The sequence below is a fragment of the Xiphophorus maculatus genome, chromosome 23 (assembly GCF_002775205.1).
Source record: "Xiphophorus maculatus strain JP 163 A chromosome 23, X_maculatus-5.0-male, whole genome shotgun sequence".
Classification (NCBI taxonomy): domain Eukaryota; kingdom Metazoa; phylum Chordata; class Actinopteri; order Cyprinodontiformes; family Poeciliidae; genus Xiphophorus; species Xiphophorus maculatus.
This window is the reverse complement of record NC_036465.1, coordinates 14,176,651-14,202,482: the sequence shown is the minus strand read 5'-3', so window position 1 is coordinate 14,202,482 and position 25,832 is coordinate 14,176,651. Positions and strand designations below refer to the sequence as shown.

The 25,832-nt window shown below is 37.0% G+C and overlaps 4 protein-coding genes and 1 long non-coding RNA gene across 5 annotated transcripts; all 5 read left to right on the top strand.

Moving 5' to 3' along the window:
• The first annotated feature begins 1,246 nt into the window (after window positions 1–1,246).
• Window positions 1,247–4,168, top strand: LOC102222962 (leucine-rich repeat neuronal protein 4-like). The gene is made up of 2 exons (XM_005806789.3): window positions 1,247–1,393; window positions 3,064–4,168. Exon 2 carries the CDS (start codon window positions 3,068–3,070, stop codon window positions 3,848–3,850), a length of 783 nt encoding a protein of 260 aa, XP_005806846.1. The 5' UTR covers window positions 1,247–1,393; window positions 3,064–3,067; the 3' UTR covers window positions 3,851–4,168.
• A 710-nt stretch (window positions 4,169–4,878) lies between these two features.
• LOC102223219 (thiosulfate:glutathione sulfurtransferase-like) lies at window positions 4,879–6,896 on the top strand. The gene is made up of 4 exons (XM_005806790.2): window positions 4,879–4,960; window positions 5,605–5,721; window positions 5,962–6,124; window positions 6,596–6,896. The coding sequence occupies exons 1-4, from the start codon at window positions 4,948–4,950 to the stop codon at window positions 6,648–6,650; spliced, it is 348 nt and encodes a 115-aa protein (XP_005806847.1). The 5' UTR covers window positions 4,879–4,947; the 3' UTR covers window positions 6,651–6,896.
• A 5,146-nt stretch (window positions 6,897–12,042) lies between these two features.
• Window positions 12,043–18,383, top strand: LOC111607145. The gene is made up of 9 exons (XM_023329062.1): window positions 12,043–12,125; window positions 12,264–12,347; window positions 12,430–12,485; window positions 12,848–12,919; window positions 13,061–13,268; window positions 15,455–15,578; window positions 17,849–18,019; window positions 18,113–18,234; window positions 18,369–18,383. The coding sequence occupies exons 2-9, from the start codon at window positions 12,264–12,266 to the stop codon at window positions 18,381–18,383; spliced, it is 852 nt and encodes a 283-aa protein (XP_023184830.1). The 5' UTR covers window positions 12,043–12,125.
• Window positions 18,384–19,231: 848 nt separating this feature from the next.
• On the top strand, window positions 19,232–19,679 carry LOC111606912. Its single transcript, XR_002752276.1, has 3 exons — window positions 19,232–19,339; window positions 19,421–19,519; window positions 19,600–19,679. It is a non-coding gene; the product is annotated as an uncharacterized LOC111606912 (long non-coding RNA).
• A 980-nt stretch (window positions 19,680–20,659) lies between these two features.
• LOC102223482 (thiosulfate:glutathione sulfurtransferase-like) lies at window positions 20,660–22,287 on the top strand. Its single transcript, XM_005806791.2, has 4 exons — window positions 20,660–20,767; window positions 21,391–21,507; window positions 21,624–21,786; window positions 21,882–22,287. Exons 1-4 carry the CDS (start codon window positions 20,755–20,757, stop codon window positions 21,931–21,933), a joined length of 345 nt encoding a protein of 114 aa, XP_005806848.1. The 5' UTR covers window positions 20,660–20,754; the 3' UTR covers window positions 21,934–22,287.
• Window positions 22,288–25,832: the final 3,545 nt, after the last annotated feature.

Here is a 25,832-nt window from a genome sequence, read left to right as displayed (position 1 = left end):
GTCAGAAATGCTCCTTTTGTTGTTTTACAACTACCATTCATATTAATAAATACAAGAAGAACAAGAAGTAGCCTGAAACTATTGCACAAAAAAGGCCTTCCCATTTTGATCATGAAGGAGAAAAAACTGTAAGCAAATTTGTTTTCACTATGTGGTCTATAATACTTCAAAATTGTTGGCTTCAAGTGGATAAGTTGAATAGAGTTTGCATAATGGCACTAAAATACATAGAGTTTTACGGAGTTAAGCTACACTAAGCTAAGCAGGTTAATTGAGTGATTTTGTTGTGATCTCAGCCACTGTAATAGGAGAATACTAAGCTTTATTTCTGTAAATAAATAGTTTTTTGGGGTTTTTTAGCTTTGGCCCACTGTTCATTATAATTTAAGATTGTGTATTTAGATAAAATTGCAATTTTACTGTGCCACCTTTCTACAGTCTGTGCCTCTGCGTAGGTTTTATATACAAGTGAAGTAATTAATAAACTGGTTTCAGGGACCGTTCTCCAGATAGCAAACTCCTAAACCTGTTCATCCATCCATTATAAACTCCAGACATACCAGACATGTCTCAGTGCTTTCAGCTAAAGTTGGTAAAGGTTGAGTAAATCTCCTAAAACCGAAGGGAATACTTTTCCCTGGTACTTTTCTTTTTCTTGGTACCATAGTGCCACTTGGGAAGAACAAACAATTTAAAAAAAAAAACAGCTTAGCAATTTTTACTCCATAAAAGGATTAGAAAAGAGAAGGTTTCCATCATTTCATTCCTTTGTCACAATGGGGTCGCATGAGACGAGGGAGCCTATAATAAACACACATGGACGCATTCCTCACCCCCCACTCTCAGAGGCACTCATAAACACACACTGTAACGACCTTATGTCCCGCTCTGCTCCACGAGATCACCTGCAGGGTATGCAGGAACTTTATCTTTAAAGTATGCGATCAAAAGCAGACATATTCACCTCCCGTATAAAACAAACACTCTCAACTAGCACAAGCATGCCTCCCGCTGCTGCCGAGCCAATTAACATGCAGGACAACACTCATCTTTGTGGTAACTGGCCCCCACCTCACACCCCTTTCCAGACAGCTTAAAAAACTCAGTTCAAAGAAAGAAAGAAAGAAAGAAAGGAACACTGATGGCTAGATGGAGGACTGCTTGAGAAAGAGAAGGCCCTGTGAAAAACAACAGAGTATGACGATGAAAAGAAGGGAGGGAGAGGCAGCCACTCAGGGGAGAAACAGAGGGGGTGTTGAAGAGGAGGAGGAGGAGGAGGGAGTTTGAGAAATAGCTTAAAACAGTGAGAACTGCAGACATTGTGAGCACATGGAAAGAGCCAGAGCAGCGCTAACAGAAAACTTTAAGAAAACAAACTAAGCAGCATCAAAAGGTAGAGTATTTTCACAACTTTTCATTCATTTTATTCTAAATATCTTCTCTTAACTAGCTGCAAAACAGTTGCATGTTTTGTTTTGTTTTGTTTTGTTTTTCTGAAGGTTCAGCCATTAGCAATTGCTTTAAAGAACACATGAAGAACTTTCATGCCTGCTAAAATTCATTTTGATTTAACCAAGTCATAAAATGCTGTTACTGGTTTGCCCTTGAAGTTTCGGGCTCCCACAGACCTTATCTGGCTTTCTGCCAGGAGTAAATGGAAGCGCTGATCTGTGTCACCCCAATAGCTTCCAGCAGTCAGATTATTTATCTTACGGTGTTTACAGGATGGAGACCAGAACATTGCAGATGTCTGGGTGTATTTAAAGGCATCTCTTAGCAGAAAGTAGTCTTGAAGACTCCCCCTTTAAAAAACAAGTGTTTTTGTTGTTGTTGTTGTTGTTGTAAAAATTTTGGGGATCAAACTGTGGTCAAGGAAGAACAAAAAAGATTGATGTTAAGTTAAAGTCTTGACTCTTTTTTATTTCAAAGTAGCAATGTGGTTCATGATAGTCGCATTCATTTTCATGTTTTAAATGTGTGGAAATAAAATTTACAATACCAATTGACGCAGCCGAAACCCAAAATATTAAAATGCCAGCTCCATTTTTATAGCATTTGGAAGGGCAAATGCAAAAGCTAAAATATTTAAATGGCAAAGATAAATGTTTAAAAGCAATCACCTGTTGGTGAGCATAAACTGTGGTGTATCTTAAACCCCCCAACTTCAGATTGCTTCCTTTATGCCCAAGGTTCCACCTGCTGCACAATCCTGGGACAAAATAGTGTTTCCAATGGAAGGAAGAGAAATATGTCCTTCATACTTGTTTTTACTTACATGGAGCTCAAGCACATTTACTGCATAGGAAAAGTGCTCAATAGTCCGCAGGTCTTTTTTGTGTCTCACCAAAAAGCCACAAATTGCTCACCATATTCCCCTTAAAGTGGCCTATTGTACCACTAAGAGAAAAAAAGAAACAATGAGAGATTTTCATATGGTACTGTTGCAGACCAGATCATCGACCACTGAATGGTAGCTCCTTCTTGTTTTGTAGTATAAACTCAATTGATACTTTTTAATTAATATAAAAAAGTGTTTTCGGGTCGTGGGGGGTGGAGAGTGCGGCCCGTATGCCGAGGTCTCAGTCCTGGATGTAGCCGTCACATGTTCGAGTCCCGCCCTGTTGACCTTTGCTGCATGGCTTCTCCCTCTCTTATTATCCACTTCCCCATCAATCTGCTGTCAAATTTAGGCAACTAGACACAAAAATATCCTTTAAAAAAAGTGTGTTTTAAAATGTGTTATTTACTATAAAGACCAACTGAAAGGTCAATTAGGATTTATTAAGTTCTTACTCTCCAAAATTTTAGGTTTTCACCCTAATACATTTTTTCTCTGCTATTTATGTAAAATAAGTATAGTTCTACAGATTTTATTTTTAATGTGGTACAATTTCCAGAATTTGCTTTTGATTGACTTGGCAATATTAAAATTACTTTTATTTATGCCTTGCTTTTACAAAGTAGTTACATTATCTATTAAAACTGGCATTGATATAACATGGATAACTTTATGGGCCCGGTCACAATAATGTGAGTGATCTATGTTTGGCTTTATTTTTCCAGAGACATGGGATCACTTTGTGGAAACCTGGCTGTACTTCTCCTCTTCCTCTCACCTCTAATGCACTCCCACCTCTTCGCTCGTGCTTCTACATCTTCCCCGCCCACCACTCGCAAGAAGATCATAATCATGAAAGACGTTCCCTTAGTTAACACCAGCACTGATTATGATGACTACAGTATTATTCCTGAAGTGGTGCCCTCTGTTAAACATCCCCGTTTGCACAATGAACCTGGGACTACAGCCTGTAACTACAATTCCTGCCTGGAAAATCAGGAGCCCTGTGAAATGATCAAAGCTAGAGAAGGGTGTCTCTGCCCTGGGAGGAGTGGTGAGGACAAGCTTCCTCATGCTCCACGTATCAAAGCACTGCAGCCAATCACCACAGGGGAAAACGCAGGGAAGGTAGAAGTGCAGTGGTGCGCTCCTGACTCAGATGTTTCCTCCTATAAGGTGATTGTAGAGGGAAGTGGCAGCGATTTGGAGTTTGGGAATGGTGCCCGACGAGGCATGGTGGGATATCTGGAGGTGGGGACAAAGGTTTGCGTGGAAGCAATAAACAAAGCAGGACACAGCAGTTACTCTGACTTCTCCTGTAAGCGGTACGAACGTCCTGAATCTTTGGAGCTCAAACTGCTGGCTGGGGTCATAGGAGGAGGAATCGTCTTAATTCTGCTTCTTATTATAGTAGCTGTGGTCCTCTGTAGGAGAAAACTGTGTCAGAAAGCACAGAGGGAATCAGTCAGTGGACTGGGAAACCCCTCTTACAAATCAGAAAGAGCATCATGAACCAGACAAAAGAAATGTGGACAGTTCAATCCAGTCAAGTTAATTAATAACAAAAGATTAATAGTTTTTAATGGTGTGTCTTATAACAAATACATGGTTTAAACTCTTGTTTCAAAGAATCTGCACACAATCATGCAAAAATCAGTGAAATATGACTAACATTTGCTGTTTTGTTGTTCGTTTTACAGGTTTGTTTGCAGGCGAATTAACCTTAGTAGATTAATTTTACAGTATTTTGTTGTTTTTTTGTTAAGCTTACATATTAATTGTGTTTTTCTAGAGTGCTGACTGAAATTGTTTTAATAAAATTATTTTTTATAAAAGCCTGAGTATGATTGTTTTGATTTCAGTGAAAATGGCACTGCAGTGTTAATTTCTTTGTTTATGCACATGATCATTTAACATAAAAGATTGAGCTCAGCATATACTGCAGTATTTTTGCTTCACACCCTAATGCACCCTCACATGCCCGCCATTATAGTTCTTTAAAAATGGGGTTTGACTGGATAAAAAAAAAATTGCATATGAAATGCAGGACATTGTAAATTAAAAAGGGTTTCAGTAATTCACTTTAACCCCTTAAAGATGGGGTATGTAACTTTCATGTTTTTCTTTTAATGGTTTTTATATATTTGTTAAAACTGTCATTATGTCCTGACATGAGGCAAAGCTCTGGATTTTTAGATTCAGTTCAGGGTCCCTTCAGAAACTCCTCTGTTTCACACTTTTAAGGGTTTGTTTTAATTTTATTTTTATTTAAATATACAAATAAATATATTTATTTATTTGTCAGGTAATACCATCAGACTTGTTATGGTTTTTGATTCCCTTCACAATGTATAAGCAGTTGTTTTCCTATATTATCTAATTTCTCTACAAGCCTTTCCAATGAAACTAGACCAGAACTATAATAGTAGTACCTCAACAACACAGACATTAAATAAAGCTTCATTTTATTTTGAAAGTCTTCTCAAGGTATGCCAGAGCATAGAAAGTACCACCCACTTTCTGCATAGGAGCCAATAATGTGTCAGTAAACAAAACGAGGAAGAAACCGACATTACAGCTCATTTTCACAGTTTCGCCCTTTGACCAGGATGGAAACCATAAGTAAGTCAATTTCATGTACTGTAACAGATATAATATGCAATTTAACACTGGCCTATAACAACGTGTAGACTTTAATGCAGTTTCAGACTGCTACAATATTTCCTCATAATATCAAAACCTTTAAATGTTCATAAAATGCTACTCTCATCCTTTATGGAGTCACTTAGCATTTTAGATAAGGTACAACATAACGCCAACCGGATCCAGTGGGAGGAAGTAAAGCCGGTTGCCAGAGCATCACGAAACAAACCATTTAAAATATTGTTGAAATTTGCGACGCCAACCTGTTGCATTACATAAGAGAGCATCTACCAAATGTTAAGAAGCGCCATGAATCCTTCAGATGTTTTTTTCTGGAGTCAGGGACGTGATCCTGAACATTACCTCCCACTGATGAGCAGTTGATACTTGACGCCTTCATTGCAACATTCAATACTTTTTGTTCGCCTTTATGTACAGCCGAGAGCAACTAAATGGGTTGTAGCTCGTATCAGGTTTTGTAATCCATCGCACGAACAGTAGGCGCTTCCGCAGAAAGTACAGTTTTGTGTCCGACTGATTTATCACTTGAGCTTGAGTTTTTAAAAAGTGGTTGGTGCCGTTTTCTCAAAGTTTTGGGTATTTCTCCATCTATTTTTTTTTAGTAAAATACGAGGAACTGAAAGCTCTTATAGAAAGCAACAAGGATCTGGTTCTGATTGATGTCCGCTCCCAAGGCGAGGTGGCTGGAGGACGCATCCCTGGTGCCATTCACATTCCCAGTAAGACCTGATTTGTTAGTACAATTTATTCTCCATGTAATGAGTTGTAGAAAAAGATAGTGAGATACACTTGAAAGCAAAAGTATTACAGGGTGTGCTGCTTTACATGCAATGTGTCGTGGTGAACGAGGATAGCTATTCTGGTTTTTCAGGTTCTGTATGTTTTGCATCCGTTGCTCATCTTCATATTGCAGAACCTGACTAATAGGCTGTTGTCTAATCTTCCTTTTATCTCAACAGTTCACGCACTAGACGCTGCTCTTAGATTGAACCCAGACGACTTTAAAGCCAACTATGGCATAGTGAAGCCACCGCTGAATGTTCCTCAACTGGTGTTTTACTGCCAGGCAGGCGGGCGATCAAGGATGGCAGCAACAACGGCGATCCGAAACAGATATATTAAGTAAATGAACTATTTTTGTTGTGTTTTTGTTTATCAGAATGTCTATAGCTTCTATTTGTGGTCAAAGGAAAGGGGTTTGTCCTGTAACCGGTGGGTTGCCAGCTCAAACTCCCACTTCCGCCAGTCGTCATGTCCCTTCACCCGGCTTACCTGGTGGTGGTGGACACAGGGCCAGGTGGCGCAGATTGAGTGGCAGCCTTGTTTCTGTCAGTCTGCCACCGGCCAGCAGTGGCTACAATGTAGCTCACCACCATCAGTGGGTGAATGACTGATTGTTGTGTAAAAGCACTTTAGAGTCCTCAGACTTAACGAGTAGATGCAGGCCGTTTGCCATATTTCTTATTTCACTGTCCTTACTGTTTTAAAATACCTTTTGACTTTCAGCATACAGACTGTGATCAAATTAATTTTGCATTGTTTTTTATGTAATTATGGCAACTCCTGATTCTGTGCTTTCTTTGTCCTATTCAGTGTACGTGATTATGCTGGAGCCTACAGCGAATGGTCGAGAAAAGAAAGGAAATGATTTCTTTTTAAGGAGAAGCCTCATATTGTGCATTATGTTTATACAAGTTTTGCAAATATTTTGATGCTGACACAGAAACGGTAAAGTCTCAAGTCATAGCGCACAATAAATTAGCATGAAATAAAATGTTTTTTATTCTTAAAGCGGTCTTTGTGAGATTACTGTAGTGGTTTAATTTTTAAAAACTGTTTAAATTTTGCATGCTGTATATATAAAGTCATAAATACATGTAAATAAATGTACAATCTAAAAAGCTTGGGGTTTTTTTCCCTTTATATTAATGTCTGGAGCTATGCAGCGGGTCATATTAGTCTCTGTCTGGTTAAAGACAAGGAGTTTCAGGAAATACAACTGCTTGATATTTTGGGGATTTGGTCCCCTGTGATGTGAAGAGATAAAATAAGTTGATGATGCTCTACAGCCCATGACCATGTAAAAAATATATACATGTATAATTACTAAAGATTTCAATAATGTATATTTCTTTAATTTGTCTAAGATAAAGATAGATTAATTTGATGCATGTACCTTCAGATTTATTACTTTCACAAACATATATATCAATTGTGATACTTTTTGGATTATTGAACTTTGGCACTTCTGGCTTCCCATATGTGCTGCCTTCTAAATTGTTTGTATTTTAGACTTCTACTTGTGTGATATGTTTAGTTTTCAGCTCCAAATGCCATGGGTCGAAATTTCCTTTCCTCTCCATTAATGCATAAGATCAGAGGACACAAAGATAAGTCCACTTGTAGTCTGTAGTAGACTACGCTTACACTATAAGGCAGGGGTGGGCACTCCTGGTCCTCGAGGGCCGGTGTCCTGCAACTCTTAGATGTCTCCCTGGTCTAACACACCTGAATCCAACAGCTGAATCTCCTCCTAAGTGCAGTTAAGTTCTCCAGAGTCCTGTTAATGACCTCATTATTTGACTCAGGTGTGTTGAAGTAGAGATGCATCTAAAAGTTGCAGGACACCGGCCCTCGAGGACCAGGAGTGCCCACCCCTGCTATAAGGCATAGTCCTCATTTGTTCAATTTACACAATTTATCAGACTGACCAAAGCATGTACAGCAGCCTTATGCTTCACATCATAATGCACCCTCACATACCCACTACTGCAAGTTTTTTGGTGATTTAAAAATGGGTGATAACTGGACAAAAACCTCTGATCGTAAGATATGCATGACATGTTTTTAAACTGATATTGAAAATGAATTGATTTCAGAAATGTATTTAAAGCCATGAAATATTGTTTAGGTTTCTTACAGAGAAATTATATGAGACCTGATCATTCTTTTATGAAAACTCTAATAATACGCAACGTCAAAAATGTTACGTTATGGTCGCCACAGTCATGAGAAAAATCATTGATTTAACATTGTATAGCAAACAGTCATTATAGATACAATTCACAAAGGAGGTACCAATTCTTTTAAATGAAACTTTTTTAGAATATATTTAAAAAACTATAAAACTAATGTAAGCTAGTGGATAGTTATTGGCTTGCTTCCACAACCTTTTCTAAGTCCCACCCACTTTCTGTATATGAGCCAATAACGTGTCAGTAAGCAAAATGAGAAAGAAGGTATCACCTTAAAGGAAGACAATACAGCTCATCTGCACACCTTCACCAAGATGGCAAACGCAAGTAAGTCTATTTCATTTAATGTAACAGATAAAATGCATATGCATCTTAGCAATGAACTTAAAAAACTAGCAGTCTTTAGCGTAGTTTCGGGAGGAAAAAATATACAATAAAACTGGAAATTTGTTAGGAATATACTTCCATAAAAGAAGTTGTCCGTTTTAATAGCTGGTTGTCAAAACTTTTAGTACTTGTCCCTATTGATGTAAATGTTAAATAAAGGAAATGCCCATGTAATACTTCTCTCATCCTTTTTGGAGTGACTCAGCATTTTAGATAAGGTACAATCTAAAGCCTCCTGGATCCATTGGAAGTTTCATTTCAGTTTTTTGCCAGAGCATCAAAAAACAAACCACTTAAAATATTTGTAATGCCCTAACATGTTGCATTATCTATGAGGGCATCTTGACCTTACTGCCAAATCCCAGAAACAAGTTATGCAATAAGCAGAATGCACCATGAATGCTGGCTTTATTAATTTTTATTTTCTTACAGATTTCTAGATAGTTAAACAGGCTTTTTATCATCGTCACATTAATCATTCATAGCTTTCAGCAGCTCAGGTAACATGAGCTCTGCATTTTTATTTTAATGTATTTTTAAATAATCCTTAGTATGGCATTGAGCCATATTCCCCAGGTTAAGGTTCTTACTATAAAATATTTTCTGACTAATAGCAGAGATGTGATTAAAATCATGTGTTTGTTTTTTATAATCATGGCAACTCCTAATTCTGTGGGGGGTTTTTGCCAGGGGCACGTAATTATGCCGGAGCCTACAGCGAATGTTCAAGAAGACAAAGGAACTGAATTCTTTCAAGGAGGAGCCTCACACTGTGCACCATGTTTACATAAACTGCACAAAGAAAATGGATGCAGATTGATGTTGTCAAGTCTCATACAATGAATCGCCAAAACTTTAAAGTTTGAATTCATAGCACATAAGAAGTTATGATAAAATCAATTATGTTTACTCTTTAAAGTGTGTGTGAGAATTTCGCAGTGGTTTAATTAAAAAGTTTTATTTTTGCATGATGCCCCAATAGGCTGACTAGAGTACTAAATACCATATAAAGTTTTTGTTTGTTTTCTTTTTTGCCATATTCTATGGCTCTATGTTTGGTCCTCTTGTGTTTACCCTCTACACCTTTTCCCTCTTAGTAACATCATCTGCCAACATGGCCTCAAGTACCACTGCTATGCTGACATTTCCAAATGTGTCAGCTCTACAAGGCACTCCACCCTCACCCACTGTCTCACTAAAATAAAATCCTGGGTGGAGCAAAACTTTCTTAAGCCATGCTATGACTATGAACTATGACAAACCTAAGGTCAACTAGGACTGCATTTTTTCCACTAAAAACATGCCAAGACTCCGTCCATCCATCTCCGTTTTACATCCCATTTCGTCTTCTTTAACTCAAACTCCTGTCCCTCCTCTGCACCTCGGACCAAGCTCCAAACCTGGAGGTGACAGAACATTTTGTTATTATTATTATTATAACTGAAACATATTGCCCATAAACACTGACTTCAAGGAATTAGAGCAACTTCATATTTTGTGATGTTACTACCACAAACTTTGATGTATTTTCTGGAGGTTTTATGTGATAGATCAACACAAGCATCATATAATTATGGTATATGGCAACCCAAATCTTTCCAGAAATTCTCATCTGGATTTGGGCCTGGACTTTGACTGCACCATTCAAATGTATTCATATACTGCATTTCATTGTATAATAATTGTAAAAAATATAAATAAAGGTTACTACTTCACGGATTTCGCCTATCACGGGTTCTTTTTGGAACGTAACCCCCGCGAAAAACGAGGGCTCACTGTACTTTGATCTACGTCAATGTTGGACAGCTCTACTGAACCAGTTTTTTGCATGTCAGACTAGTTCTTGCTTTAACAAAGGCGATTCTACAGGCTGAATTACCTCCACAGCCAGGCTGGCTGACTGCTTTGCCTCGTACCAGGACAGGATAATCTTAACTGTGCCCCCTGACCTCAGGATTCTTTAAAACTAAGAAAAATGTCCCGTAGACATGATTAAGCGTCTCCCTCTGGCTTCTCTTCCATCCTCCGCCCTCAGCTGCAGACCAATCGCGATGAATACTTCCGCTTTCCTTGATTTCTGATAATTGAAGACAGGTGTTCCTACGCGCCTGCGCAGTTCTGGAGAGCTGAGCTGATTGTTTAAAATTCAACTTCTGAATTTAAAATGTTAAGAGAAATACGGCAGGTAATTACTTGAATAAGTTGTTTATAACTTAAACTGGGTATGCGCTAATTGGATTTTTGTTTTCTAAAAGTTTTTTTTAACAGGTATGAATGGTTTATTGTCGACGCTAATGTTAATGTTAGCATGACGTTAGCTTGTCCATCTGTTCAGGTGCTGAGGCTAATCCAGCTGATGGGAAAACAAAGGAAACGATCTAGTTTAAAGAATACTGGAGCACTTTTAGTGCTTTTATGGACCGAAAAGGGCTCGTCCCATCAGAGGATAAACTGCACTGGTAAGATGGCTGTATTTCCTGATAATTTGCTGAATTTTGATATATCGTGCTAATTCGTCTGGTTTAAATATCCATCAAAACTTTAGACTGAAAACTACAGTAAGTGATTTTAACTATTAAGAGTATTACTTTAAGTTTCTCTAAGTTAAGAACAGCAAGGGTATAATCCAGGCATTTTATAATTGATTATATAAAGTATGTGGTAAAAATAGTCTGAATACTGAATTATTTTAGAAATTTGTTTTTAGCATTTTGCTACTTTGGATTAATTATCTAGATAGAGAGGTTGGGGTTTCCAGACTTTAATTCATCTTTTTTTGTCAAATTGATGAAAAAAAAATCTTAATTATTAAAGAAAGAAGGACTTTTTACAGTGATCTCTCATATTTACACCCATTATTCACAAATTCCCACTTTTGAAATTTAATTTCTGTCAAACCAATGGACAGAACTGTTGTTCTGACTGGGTTCTAAGAAATACTTTTATTTATTTACGTTTTCAATACAAATTTCCCCCTAAATATTTTTTTCCTCAACTGTATACTTTAGTTTGTAAAAATAATTTAATAATGATACAGACATGAAAAACTTAAAACAGTCTGAAAGTGTTTTGGACTGTGTGTCATCTTTGAAACCGTATATGTTCTAGGTATCCCCTATTTCTTAAAATGAATGAATCAACAAAGTACAAGTAAATACAAACTAATTAAAGTGTTAATTTAGATTTTAAAGTGAATCTGATTCAATTTTCTAAATAAAATTGTCTTTATGTTATGTTTGAAAGCCAACCTCATCATGGTGTTTCTGTAATAATCCAATAAAGCATAACTAGGATCACTTAATCACTTTAATTAATCACATTTACTCAAAAATCCAGAAAATCTTTTAGACTGGCATCTGGAGCAGTTTGGATATTTTAAATAACAGACAATGTGGAGAAACCTGTGTTTGATCTTTTTTTATTTTTATACATGTCCTCCATTTTCAATATTAACTGTGCGACACATACTCCTTCACTCGTCAGACAAAAACTCATTCTAATTGTCATTTTATTCTCTAGTTGCAACTGCTGGTTCCTGGTGTTTTGGAATTGCAATGCACACCCTTCAAGCTGGTATGCAAACACAACAACAAACAGACTGAGTCACAGATTATATTTACTTCATCTGTTTTGCATTGACATGAACAGATCTGAAAAAGGTCCTGCTTCCCGGAGCGTGGCCTTGTCCTGAGCCCGATCCCGAGGAGCTGAGCGCCTTCACAGATCTGTACGGATCACTGAAGTTCCTGCTGAATTTTCAGGTAATTCAATTCATTAAATGTGATAAGTACTCATTTACTTAAAAATATTAACTTCTGAAGTAAGTTTGTTGTCATGTGGACATGTGTTTATTTTTCTTGTTTATTTAATGCTTTAAAGATGTGATGTCGTTCTTCCAGATGAAAAATCCAGGACTTTACTCATCCAAATGGCAGGCTCATGTTAAAGCGTTTCTTCAGACGTTCTGTTTGACCAATGCCGGGGTATGAAACTCCTCCCTCTCTTTTAAATTATATCATGGGAAAGGAAAAAATATAAATAGATTTTTTTTATATATTTATCCAGATAAGAATCCAACTAAAATTTAAAATCCATGGACAGAAATCACAACATGACTTTAGGTAAGACATCAACATCACAGACTGTAGTAATTCTCTGTTTCAGAGCTTATGAGTCTCAATGAAATTACATATTCAGCTCAGTTCAGATAGTTTTATTTATACTGCACCAAATTACAACAAATATGATAAGGCACAAGATGAACAAATCCAAATAATATTCAGAAACACAAATTAATGTAATCCAATCAATCCATATGGTGAAATAAAATGTAATTACACTCCACGTGTATTGCAATTATAATAAAAGCACAAAAAATAAATTTTTGATTGTAGCTTTTTTCATACATTTATGTTGTATCGTATGATCTTAAAGCTATTAAGATATATAAAGTTTAACCCCTGATTTTGTTGTATCCCAACAGCGCTTTCCTCATAAGTAAAGTTGCTCTTTCAGTCCGACCACCTATGATCTTGGACGTCACTTGTTCTGCACAGTCAGTAATATTAGTTTATTGCTGTTTTATGATTTTTTTATTTTTTTTGTATTTCTGTTAAAATATATGAAAGTCCTGCTGCTCATGCAGGCACAGTGAGGTCACGGCTGTGTACAAACAGGGATTTTCTCTCCTTTTAAGACCATGGTGCGATCAGAGAGGATCGTGGTGTCAGAAAGGACATCCTGTTGTCGGAGAACGGTTTCCTCTCAGCATCCCACCCAAAGCCATGGACCAGGGCCTGTTCGGAGAGCTCAGTGTCCAGATTGTTACGCTGCTGAGCCCCTGTGTGCTGCAGTACCCCCATTTGCCTACGGAGCTATCTCGCATGCAAATATCCTTTTGTCTGGTTTAATCACTTTCTGTTCTGATTTCTTTGTAAAGATGAGTATCTGAACCGGTGCATGAAGAAAAGCTCGCTTTGTGTTCAGTTACGTGACAAGGGCTTCAACTGTTCTGGTGCAGGATTACATCATCTTATCCAAATATGACAGTGAAATATAAAGATGAGTTATTTTAGACTTGTTCTACCAACTATGGACACAAGGGATCACAAGATTGTGCTAGACCTCTGCCTGTCCCTGTGTGCTAAAAACTGTCCAGTCGCAGCTTTAATGGGTTTTCAGTGTCATGAAGTCAGTTGGACAGGAAGTAGTCACATCTGTAGCTCTACTTTTCCACATGGCATACACAAAACAACAAGCAACTTAAATTAGATATGCATTTGTTACCACCTTCGAATGTCCTAATGATGTATAGCACAGATAATTCTTAAATTAGTCTATTTAATGGCAACCAGTAATAGGAATTGTTGCATCTCTCCGGCGATCCCTTCAGGGAATTTGCCTTATTTCAGAGAGTTGGTGCTGATGGTGGTGGGCTCCTGTAGCAGTCTGTATTACAGCAAATTTATTGAAGCACCTGACTAAACACAGTAGGTATTTCTATGACAATCAGCAGGTGGTCATTTATCGATCTTTCTAAAATACAGTTATTGTAATAAAATAAAATTTACTTTTTAATTTGAGGGTTTTATAGGTCAGGGCACAATTAAAAATGATCTGGTGCGCCACATGGTTCAGTGGAAGAGTAGTCGTCCCCGGTTCGATTCTCGGCCCAAAGCCGTTTACTGCATTTCTTCTCTCCCTTCCCTTCTTCCTAACAGCTATCAATAAATAAAGGCCATTAGAGCCACAAAATGTAAAAAAAAAAAAAAAAGACAGAATTGTTGTCTTTACCAGACTCTAACTTCACAGCTCGTCACACAACAGATTCCACACTGTCATTGTTTAGTAAACCAAAACTTGAATTAGAGCAGTGGGCTCTAATCCAAGACCTTATTTGTTCAGTGTTGCCTCAGTTCCTTTAAGGCCTGCAGCCACAGCTACAAATTCAACATTTGTAGATGTGGAAAGGGAGTACTTAGTTTTTCACACACAGCTTTTTTTGGGTTTCTCTTTTGTTTAGTACTCAACAATAAAAGTGTTGTAATTTGGAGTTTACATTTCAGAACATGTTTTTGACCAGATCGTATTTTATTCTGTTCTATTTTGTGAAACTCTAGAATTTAATGCGACTTTCTTTCTTTTTGTAAATTAAATTAAGTGCATATAAAACTGAAGCTGGATAGAAAATGAAATAATAAAGCCAAGATATTCTACTTTAGACGGGTTTGTGGTTTTGCTTCGCCTGCACATCTGCCGTATCCACTTTCAACTGAGATAGCAAAAGACGAAGTGATACGGTTTTAAATAGCTGAGAACGTGTTGATGGGACCTTCCACCACCCTTAACCCCTCAAATGTCTGTATTTTTTTTGTAGATGCAGTAAACCTAGCACTCAATTTGCTATCCATCCATCCATTTTCTAACACCCTTGTCTCTAGTGGGGTCGGGAGTTGTGCTGGTGCCTATCTCCAGCTAACGTTCCTGGCGGGGCCTCAGTTTGCTTTCAGCATCTTAAATAATCTCATCAGAGTTAAAGCGACCAGGAGAAGAAAAATATCTGCTTCAGGAAACCAGGGATATGCAATTATATTTGGAATTATTGGAATAAAAATGCAACTTGTGATAATTATAAAGTGTTTGCCTTTCTAATGAATAAAAATAAACAAAAAATTATTATTTCATCTCAACCACAAGGTTTTACTAAAAGTTTGCCTCAGCTCGTCGTTTTGCTGTTTTGGTAGTGAAACTAATTGGTTGTATCTGAAAGTCTTCTCCACCTTACTGTCTGTTTACCCTGTAAAAAGCTTAAAACTGTATAAACACACACATGTCGGCAAATGTATTACATAAACATCCTGATTTCATTGTGCTTAAATAATTATGCAACGTTTCTTGCAGCCCTTCCAGTTCTTCGATATTCATTCTGCCTACAGCGATATTGTAATTATCGGTCTGTGCTTCGTTGTGCAGGCCTAAGTTTAGACATGCAGCGGTATGTTGTGTGGTAGACTGGGCGTTTTTCTTTGTTTCCGAAGGGGATTTAGACGTCTGATTTGAGTGAATCATCCTTGACTCGCCATGTTTTCAGGTTCTGGTTTTCAGCCCCAGTAACATCCCTGTTTCAGCTCCGTCTGGTTTCTTCCAAACCCTTCCTGTTGCCTTGGACTACCAGCATCTGGGGCTGGACAGAATGCACTGCCGCTCCTCCGAAGGTAAACAACCACCACCGCTGGGAGAACAGCATGTACCCACTGCCCAGATGCATTGTGGGTCTTTACCTGGAAGGGCTAGTTTTCCAATAAAAAAAATCTGGAAATAGAGTTTTGGGAGGTTGAACATTCAATCTCTTCTAGTAAAGACGTTCAAAAACAATTAAAGCACAGATTTGTTTTTCTCTTCAGGGACTTGCAAATAAAAAAACACATGTTTAGCTGTGAGAGAATGAGAAAAAGCTGTAATTGATCCCAGAAGCAGATAATTAAAATCTGCAGCAGCAGAGAGAATAAACAATGTTTTCAAATCTACTCCACTGAAGTGAAATGTGGGAAATGAAAATGCTGTTTATTTTTCATTAAATGTTGTTTTTTGCAATAAGAAGGTGTGTGAACATCTTTGTAACTGTGATAATTTTTTTCTGTAGTCTTGTTAAAACTGCAGTTTCCATAGAAGCTGGGATTAATTTCCCTAAACTATTTTAGTGCAACTTCAACATCACAATAAAAATACCAGGTTGCTGATGTTTAGCAATGTTTACCATCTTACGGAGTCATTCGTTCAGTGTAGTGTGACCTAATAAAGGATGTTGAAAGCTTTATAAGGCACAGCCACCATCATCCCTGTGTTGGTTTCATATGTTGCATCCGGTAGTAAAAAATATAGTCATATTAAACAAAAATTGAGGAAACTATGACTCATCCTGTTCCCCATCTGGTTCATTCATTTTGATGTGCAAACTTCCTCTCGTTCTTATGGTCATATTTATCTAATTTGGGATAAAACATTTAACACATTTCAGAGAAAACGGTTATTATTATCTAATAAGTAACAGTGAATTTGTGTGGGTTTTTCCTACAGTCGATGCTGACTGTAGGAAAAACTGATGTATAAACCAGGTTACATTGTTTTGCTTTATTTTGCCAATATGTTTTATTTTTGTAAATTTGCCACTTTGGCAAATTCTCTCTGTCCTTCTTTGCCATAGATTACGTTCATTGAAATGTAATTTTATTCAGTAGTTTGATTCAAAAAAGGAAAATCATGTAGATTTACATACTCAGTAACATATTTTCTATCTTTATCTGTTTTTTATGATAATGACATACAGGTGATTGAAACCCAGAATTCAGTAGAAACGTTCCGTAGTGAGGAAGACCGCTGTCTAGACTTTTAGGAACAGACTCCTTCAAGAGGAGGGTAAACCCAAGAAGGTTATTTCTAGTTACCTTTTCTAGTGCATTAGCTTAAAAAAAAACTAGAGATTGACTGTGCTGATACAAACACATTCCTAGCAAATTAAGTGAAAAGACAAGATGTATTAGGAAGAACTGCAGCCACAGCTAAGACAATTGTGAAGCAAAGTGCATGCTAGAGTTTGTGGGAGTTTCAGAGATGAATAGTAGGTGAAGTTGCTGAAGAGCTGCGACACACAACATTTTTCTCTCAGATTCCTCCTGCATGTCTAAAATCTTTGATTTACATGAAGATACATCGTTTCATTTGAACACCAGGGTCTGAATGTGGAGAAAGACAGAAGTTATATTTGCTGAATATATTTTAGTGTTTTTAAAATCAGATTCATCTGGCTGTTTTGTCTTAATGAGACCACTTGATGGCGCTGCTGCACTACTTATGCAGTGTCATCAACTGACTGATCAGGTTAGGGTTGGTAAAATAACACAAATGAATAGGTGTAAATAAACTCAATGTTTTTAAGTACATTTTAGCAAACATTGTGTATTTTTGCACAGTTCAGACATATTTTCCTTCGAGCAGAAAAGACCGTTTTAATAACATCATTGTACTCAGCAGGGGAGTTAGAAATTACACAACAGCATATACTGTATCTGTACATCATTAAAATGAGGTTTGTGAGGTTGTCGCTCACAAACTTCGCTGGTTGTCATTTCCTATCAGTCTCAAACTGCGGCTTATTTACGAAGACGGGCCGATAATCGACTCCTTTCACACATTGTCACAGCTCTCTCTCCATCAGCTAAGCAGGCTCACATGTAACTGTAACTAATTTCCAAATGTGGTTATTGTGCAGTTAACTAGTGAATTATTCTCTCATCATGACAAAAATAAGCTGATTACTCCTAAGTTTATATTTTTGTTGTTATTCTTTTCTTTTTCTAAATGATGTAGAGCCAAAAGATGCAACTCTTCGATCTATAAAATACATACTGAGCCCATAAAACTAGAACAGTACTATTAGTTATTTTTTGTAAATATTAATTTCTGTATTGCTTTTTAAATGTTCCAGCGTCCCCTGATGATCCTGTGCACGGTGATGGTGTTGTGTTCACTGTGGGGCAGGAAAACTGGGACGATCCAGAGCAGGAACCCAGTCACCTCCCAGTTCAGCAGAGTCTCCTACTCCTGCTCTTCTTACAGCATAGTGACCCCTTCACCTCTGAGCTCACAGATAAAATGGGTGAGAATTTATTACCACCATCATCATCATCGCAGCAGATGTGAACATGAAACCCTGAGCTGAAAACATTCACCAGTTTTTTTCCCCCCACAGATTGTGAATTGTTGTTAGAGCTCCATCTAGAGGACATTCTGAGCAACAACAGGCAGGCCGTCACATCAGCTCTGCAGGCTGAACTTTTCAACACAATGAAGGCTTTAAAAGAAAGAAAAAAGGCAAGAAAGACATTTTTCTGTATTAAGTTCTCAACTTTATGTAAGACTACTGTGCTTACAGGGGGAAAATAATTTGACTAATTAAGTTTTTTCTGGTATCGACCCCATAAGCTTCAGTGTATTTTATGTCACAGATTATCTCAAAATAGTACCGTATTATCCGCACTGTAAGGCGCACCTAAAAACCTTCAATTTTCTCAAAAGCCGAGAGCGCGCCTTATAATCTGGCGCTCCTTATAAATGGACCAATATTGAGCCACAACAGGTCTCGCATCTACGGTAAGCAGCCGCCGGCTTCATTTTCCCCCATAGAAGAAGAAGCGCGCGGTGCATGCTGGGTTTTGTGTAAAGACCCCAAAATGGCTCCTATTAAGAGACACGCTTACAACGCAGAGTTTAAGCTCAAGGCGATCAGTCACGCAGTAGAACACGGGAAGCTTTGCAGCTTTTGTCTGCTGCAAAGCTTCTGGGGTTTGTCTTTAGCTGCTTTGCATTTCTAGAGACTGAATTTTCTTGCTTTTTCAACTTTAAAAAGAGGCAACACATCTATGAGTTTCAATCCTCAAGTTGTGCCATGTTTAAGGTCTTTATTAAGGAAAACCTCTGCTCCAGTTTTTTTACATCTCTAACAGTTTTATTTTCCAGAATTGCCTTATATTTACCCCTATGTCTGTCTTCCTATCAACTCTGAGTTTGAAAGAAAAATATCCCCACAGCATGATGCAGCCGCCATCTTCTTTCACTGTGGATGTTATGTGCTCTTTGTGTTGAATGTAGACTAAAAACTTGCGTTTTAGTTTAATCGTCTTTTTTACTTTTTAAAAACTTTTCGAGTACTTTTTCTTGGTTAGTCACTTAAAAGCTCAATAAAGTACATTGAAGTTTTTGCTTTTAAAGTGACGAAATATAACGTGTATTTTTGTGCTTTCTATTTAAAAAAACATCTAAATATTCACAAGTCGTATAAAATAAATATGTGTGTTTGTGTTGTAAGAAACTAGAGAAGCTGCAGTCGGCTGCTGAGGTGATCATCAGCTCCACCATCAGCATAGTGAGCAGCAGCAGCAACATGGACTTCAGAAGTGCCTGCTTGAAACGCATGAAGGTGCTTTCATTTTCTTATTTTAATACATGACATTATTTTAAAATAAAAGGCTGAAAACGTACATATCTACGTGTTCGTCAGGTTCATGACACTCACGGGTTATCAGCCTCCCTCAGAGAGTCCCTGTGGAGGGTGTCGTCATGGAAACGGCTCCCTAAAGCCGGGTGCTATTCTGCTCAGGTGAGTGTGTTGCTTGATTTCTGCCACAATCGGGTTTAAATCTGCTTTTAGCTTCATTTTGCGTCACAATATTATTCCAGCAGGTTGAAGATCAAGCTGCGAGTAACGAGGCCATCAGAGCTGAAATCTGACAAAGTTTTTCTTTTTTTTTAAATTCTGGCCAGGAATTAATTAATTTATTTATTTTCTAAAGAGACATGTTTGTACTGCGAATATTTTGTGTTTCTAGTACTCTATTAGAAGTATATATTTTACACTAAAGTATACGTGAATGTGACTTTTTTTACTGATTTGAGATCTAATTAATCGCAATAAAGTTTGGTTTAGACTTTTCTGTGATGGTGGTTGCTTTAATAAATGTATGCAAAACATTATCTGCAGTTGAGGTTCTTTTAGGATGACATAAAGTAGAAGAAAATATCAGCATACCTGCATAAACTGTTGACCTGAAAGTAATTCAGCAGAGAAAGTGTCCATGATGGGACTGATCTGAATATGCGTGTAGTTCCTGACTTCCACTTGCTTTGGTTTTTTGTTTATTTTTGTCGACAATAATTGTTGAAAATAATTATATTATAATATTGCACAATTACATAAGCTAAAACTTTAATTTCACTTTGCCCATATGTATTAAGGAATAATTTAAAAATACATACCCATTAAAAAAAACATTATACAGTCTGTTTTGTTGACTTTTACATTTTTAAAGTGTGTGATTTCTTAATTGAACAAAAACATAGAAAACTTTGTCACAAATTGAAGGAGGGAGGGATTTAAATCCACTGATGAAATAATGAGAACTTGAGAGCATCAGGGTCCAGGCAGAGCTGCCCTCACTGTGATATAGTTTTTCTTTATTGATTATTGAACAAAGAAATTGTTTCAGTGAGTCTTTAAATGTGAACATATTTGTAATAAATTATCATGTCAGTTTTTTATCAAATATTCTCTGCCTAGATGTTAAATGTAATTGTTTAATAGATTATTAATTTTTTTGACCGTTCATAGAGAACCTAATGATTCAGAGCCCGTGTTGTAATTGAAACACCTCCTCAACTGTGATGCTCTTACATAATTATTGGCTCATTAGCTGAGTCTTTAAGGTCAGAGCCGGCCCACTGAGCGAACCTGAGCCAGTTATTTGCCACCAAGCTGCATAAAAGCGGCGATGTGGAAGAGGAGAACTAAGCAGAGATTCCTGATTCGTCTCTACAGCTTCACTCACACACACCAACATGACAAACCCAGGTGAGTGTTTTCCTCTGATGGTACAGTAAGTATCTCATTTTAAAGATTAAACTGGGACATCCTACAGCGTTCATTTAAAATATTTAAAAAAAATTTGTACAAATTAATTAGAATGCAAAGTAAATTATATTTTTGTTTCAGTTTAGTATACTTTGATGATTTGCAAATGTTAGTATGTCAAATGTTACACAAAGACAGATAAATGTGGAGATAATGATTTATGACTAAATCTTTACGCATATTTCACCGTGACGCAGCAGAGTAGATGGGGTCAAGCTGATAGCTTCACATTTACATTTAAAACATTAATTATCTTCTATTCAGAGCTTTGCACAAACTGTAACATATCTGCTCACTTGTGCTTTTTGCGTTTTGTTACATGCACGTTTTGTAATTAACAATTTAGAAAAAAAAATCATACTTGAAGTTTGATGGCAGGATTTTTTAAACCATGGATCTCCAGGCTTTTAATCTTTGATAAAGTTTTTAACATTTGTCTCCAGTTTGATCTCAGAATATTTGCAAACACTACCTAAAAATTAAGTGCAGTTATAGAACCTAAAAAATGTATTCACGCTAATTTCTCTGGGTGTTTCTTAAAAAACATCTTTTCTTTTTTCTAGTCACATACGAGGAACTGAAGGTTCTCTTGGCCCAAAGCAAAGATCTGATTCTGATTGATGTCCGTGAGACAGACGAGGTGAACAAAGGACGCATCCCCAGGTCCACTCACATTGCCCGTAAGAACTAATTTATTATAATTTTGTTAAATAATTACATCTTTTTCACTAGATGGTCTTTCTGGTGGCCTGTGTGAGTGAACTGCTGTTGTGTCTTTCTCCTCTGTTTTGGTCAGTTGGCACTGTCGAAACTGCTTTCAAAATGAGCCCAGAGGATTTCCAGGCCACATACGGGATTCCCAAACCTGCACTGGATGCGCCTGAGCTGGTGTTTTACTGCCGGTCAGGGAAGCGGTCAGCAGAGGCCATCGGCAAAGTCAGAGAACTTGGATATGTGACGTAGGTTAATAAGTTTTGTTAGCAGTATTAAAGTTCCCCAAGTCGTTACTGAAGACGTCTCCTCTTACCGTCAATGTTTCTCTTCTTATTTTCAGAGCACGTAATTACACCGGCTCTTACCTGGACTGGTCTAGCAGGGAGGGATAAAGATTCACGTTGGAGAAGAGCCTCACACTGTACACTATATTTATATATTCATATAAACTGTATAAACCTTCTATACATTGATCATGTTGGTTCTTATAGAACACGTCTCTGAATGTTATATGTGTGAATAAGTAACTTGCAAATAAAATAAAATTCTTTTTGTTCTTAAAAGTGTTTTTATGGACATCTCGGATCCAAACTTTCATAAGATATGAAAAGACAGATAACTTTGACCAGTGCAACATATTTACCTCATCCAGTTCACTAACAAGCAAAAACAGAGATAACTCTACTGCAGTGATTCTTCCTAAACAATTTTCTAATTAGTCTGTTAATAAACAGTGTCGTTATTAACAAGCTGCTTCGCCATTTATTCATAAGGAAACATCAAGCATTTAAAAAGTTTTATCATTTTATACAGTTTAAAGTCCAGTAAGAAACTATGTCAAGAGCTGCTTGATAGCAACTGCAGCAGATAAACATAAGATATTAATGTAATGAATCAGTGATGATCATTTTTTTAGCCCTGGTTCCCAAAGGCACTTGAGCATGTTGTCGTGTCACGAAACCAAATGGGCCATCTGGAAAGTTTATCAAGAAGCTAAATACATTTCTTTCAAAAGAATAACATTCTGTGCCAAAACTGGTCATATACACTGATTAAACATGAAAACTAATTGGTCTTTTTGCTGCCATTGAGGCATAAATCAGATTCAAACAAGTTTTGTCCAAACCTTTCCTGTAGTATTTATGGTTTGTGATGAGACAAGCAACATTCACATGGATGGCAGGACTGAAGGTTTCCCATAAACACGTCTTAGTACTGTGAAGAATAAGGAAATAACCTTTGTTGAATGTTATATTGATGTAAAAGCATAGATTTAGTCACATGTAAAACTCGAGTGGGTCCTGCTCTGTTACAGCGCTCCTCCTGACATGCCAGGCTTTGATAGCCTTGGAGATTGATCCGCATTTCATTACCATAGAAAACACAAGGATGCAATCATGATAACTGAGAGCAGATCACAAGGGGAACCAATGTGATCAAAGGGGAGACGAGCCGGGCGTGATCACAGCGACGAGTGGATCAGGGAACAGAGCAGGAGGGGGTGGTTGTTATACACAACGGTGTGTTCGCACAAGAGACTTTCAGATCGCACTGGAATTGCAACTTTGTACACATTTTGATGTGTGAGTCGATCTCCAAAATATATATCTTGTACATTAATTAAACTTTGGTTGATTTTAACTCATTGGCTCTTCTGGAATCTCTTCAGCTGGAAATGCGAGTCTCCAACACGGGTCAAACTCATTTTCATTTTGGGTCACTTGAAGATAAGGAAAGTCCTTAAAGGACCAGCTGTGGCAGAAGGCACTGAAAAAACTATTAACAAACTGCTAAAATATTTTAGCTTTCTGAGTCTGAATTTTAAAAACTTGGGATCAGATGTTCTACAGAAATCACAAAGCTTGTTAATTGTCTTTATTAAATACTCAAAATATTACATTACTTTGTTTGTAATCATATCTGAGAAGGGGATGAAGTAAAATTTTAAAACTACAATATTAATTAAACATTTATATAAAGTCTACTAGTTTATTTAAAAAATTACAATAGCATCCCTAACCTTTCCAGGTTAGATATATAATCATATCAATAAGATTAAAGCAAAGGAAATAGAGAATAATAATCAGTTATTCTGTTCAAAGGTTAACAGCCACTTCTGTCATATAACTACAGAGCCATTCCTCATATCTGTTCAATCCGGAGGGTTAACGTAGTAAATGTGACTGGAAATTGTCTGTATTCATATTTGTTGGCTCAAAATATTTAGCAAAATTACAATTTCTTCAGTCAAAATCATTCTATTTTGACAACTACTGCACAATTTGTGCTCGATATGTTTTACATTCAAATAAAGTTTTGTACATTATTTAATGATAGGCTTGATTTTTGTTTTCAAATAAATTACATATAAAAATATTTGCTGAGTTTACTGATAGGCATTTTTGTGTACCTAAAATACAAAGACAGAACCACAGACAACGTTTGAGTTTTCAACCGAGCTTTTACAAAAGGAGAAAACACAACGAACTGCTCCTCTGAACAGTTCACCACGTGTTCTGCAGCTCTGCAGTAGAACTTGTCTTTACTTAACACAAAACAACAGAAAGGGGGCTGGTGCTGATAAGATCAGCAGGTAGATTTACGACTAAGGAATCTCTACGTAGGAGGGCACAGAGTATAAACAAACACAGGTTTACGACCAGGGAAAACTCATCAGAAGACCATCTTCAAAGAACTAGTTTTAAGGGTTAAAGAAAGGTTAGCTCTGTCTCACACACCTGTTCACTTTAACCAATAGATGACCCTAGTAACACTACTAATGTAACAATGATAACAAAATTATTCTAACATTTACCATTTGAAGGATAAATACCATAAAATATCAGGTAAAAAACGTAAATAATCAAGTTTCAGTATGTTTGGTATTTGACGTTGTACATTTCCGCCATTTTTGCATTTTGAACAAAACGTTCAACACAGACTCTACAAAACACGTTTATTCACAGTACCATTCAAAGCAAAACCTCCTCCTCAGATAATAGATCCCAACAGATTTAAAAAATAATCTTGTTGTCGTTTAAGAAGCCAGTGGTTTATAGATTCAACCCTGATACAATTTCGCTTTTACATGAAAATTATTTACACATGTAACGGTAGATTTGCGTAATAATTACACAAATGCCAACTCATCATTGCTGTTTTTTCTTACATAATTTATTGATAAGCTCAGCCTAATAATATCTTATCTTTTTTGCAGATAGGATACAAAACTTCATCTGCCCTGGAAACCCATCTTAAGGTCAGTTTGATGGGACAAAAAAAAGTTTGTGTCAATTAATGTGCTAAAAACTGACAACGAAACCTGTATTTTGTTCAACTTTCATGTAAAAAGTCACATTTTTTCACACTGCACCAGAGCAGAGATTCAGGCTGGACGTCATATTTTAGATTTGATTGTTACATAATATCAACAGATATGGTTGTTTCACCTTTGCTCATTAACATGGGGTTTTCTTTGTTTCTGTGTTTTATAACACTTTAATATGCACTCATATAATTATTCTCCCATAAAGCCAGTTGATTAAATTAATTCTTGAGACACGTACATAATTTTGCACATAAAACTGCTGACTAAGGGAAACCTTCAAAAGTGAAGAAATAAACTTTAGAAACTACTGCAAATATCAGAGATTGTTTTTTACTAAGTCTTTTGTATGATAAGATAAACTTAGCCAACTACACCAAAATCCTTTGACCTGTAGATGATGCACAGGATAGATACTAATCATCATCTGCAAGCAGGGAGCCTGTTTAAATGTGGGTTTATGTAGACTAATATGTTATAAATTTGCTTGCAAACTAGATTTATTACATTCATTTTTGCCCTTTTTATTTGTTGAATAGATTTGACGAGGTGTTTGAAGCATCCCTCAGAGTTTTTTTTATCCACATTAACATGCAAGCGTCACAGAGTCCCTGCAGATTGGTCAGCTGCACGTTTTGCATGATTTGAGTCTTAGGTCAAGGTTCTCTGTTTGATTGATGTCCGAGTATCGTGGAGGCCATTTCATGGAACCAGTTTGAGATTATTAGAGCCAAAAATGGACCGACATGGTCAGTAACCCTGCTAATGCAGGCTGTGCCATTTTAAAATTCACTAACATTTTGTGACAGCAGAGCGGTTGATGATCCAGAACATGTTTAAAGATACTAAAATCTCTTTTCTTCCCCATTGTTTTCCCTGTTTGAACTTCAGCAAGCTGTCTTCATCTCATAGATCCCTAAAAACGTTGAGATGCTGCACTGTGGTTGGCTGTTTTGTGTTTCCAAC

Bases quoted from the DNA above. Each gene is read 5' to 3' on its own strand.
- LOC102222962 (XM_005806789.3), top strand. From the start codon at position 3,068: ATGGGATCACTTTGTGGAAACCTGGCTGTACTTCTCCTCTTCCTCTCA.
- LOC111607145 (XM_023329062.1), top strand. From the start codon at position 12,264: ATGAAAAATCCAGGACTTTACTCATCCAAATGGCAGGCTCATGTTAAA. The intron at 12,348-12,429 runs GTATGAAACTCC...ATATTTATCCAG, and splicing joins TCTGTTTGACCAATGCCGGG to ATAAGAATCCAACTAAAATT. The intron at 15,579-17,848 runs GTAAACAACCAC...TAAATGTTCCAG, and splicing joins GCACTGCCGCTCCTCCGAAG to CGTCCCCTGATGATCCTGTG.
- LOC102223219 (XM_005806790.2), top strand. The intron at 5,722-5,961 runs GTAAGACCTGAT...TTATCTCAACAG, and splicing joins TGGTGCCATTCACATTCCCA to TTCACGCACTAGACGCTGCT. The intron at 6,125-6,595 runs GTAAATGAACTA...TGTCCTATTCAG, and splicing joins ATCCGAAACAGATATATTAA to TGTACGTGATTATGCTGGAG.
- LOC102223482 (XM_005806791.2), top strand. The intron at 21,508-21,623 runs GTAAGAACTAAT...TGTTTTGGTCAG, and splicing joins CAGGTCCACTCACATTGCCC to TTGGCACTGTCGAAACTGCT. The intron at 21,787-21,881 runs GTAGGTTAATAA...TCTTATTTTCAG, and splicing joins AGAGAACTTGGATATGTGAC to AGCACGTAATTACACCGGCT.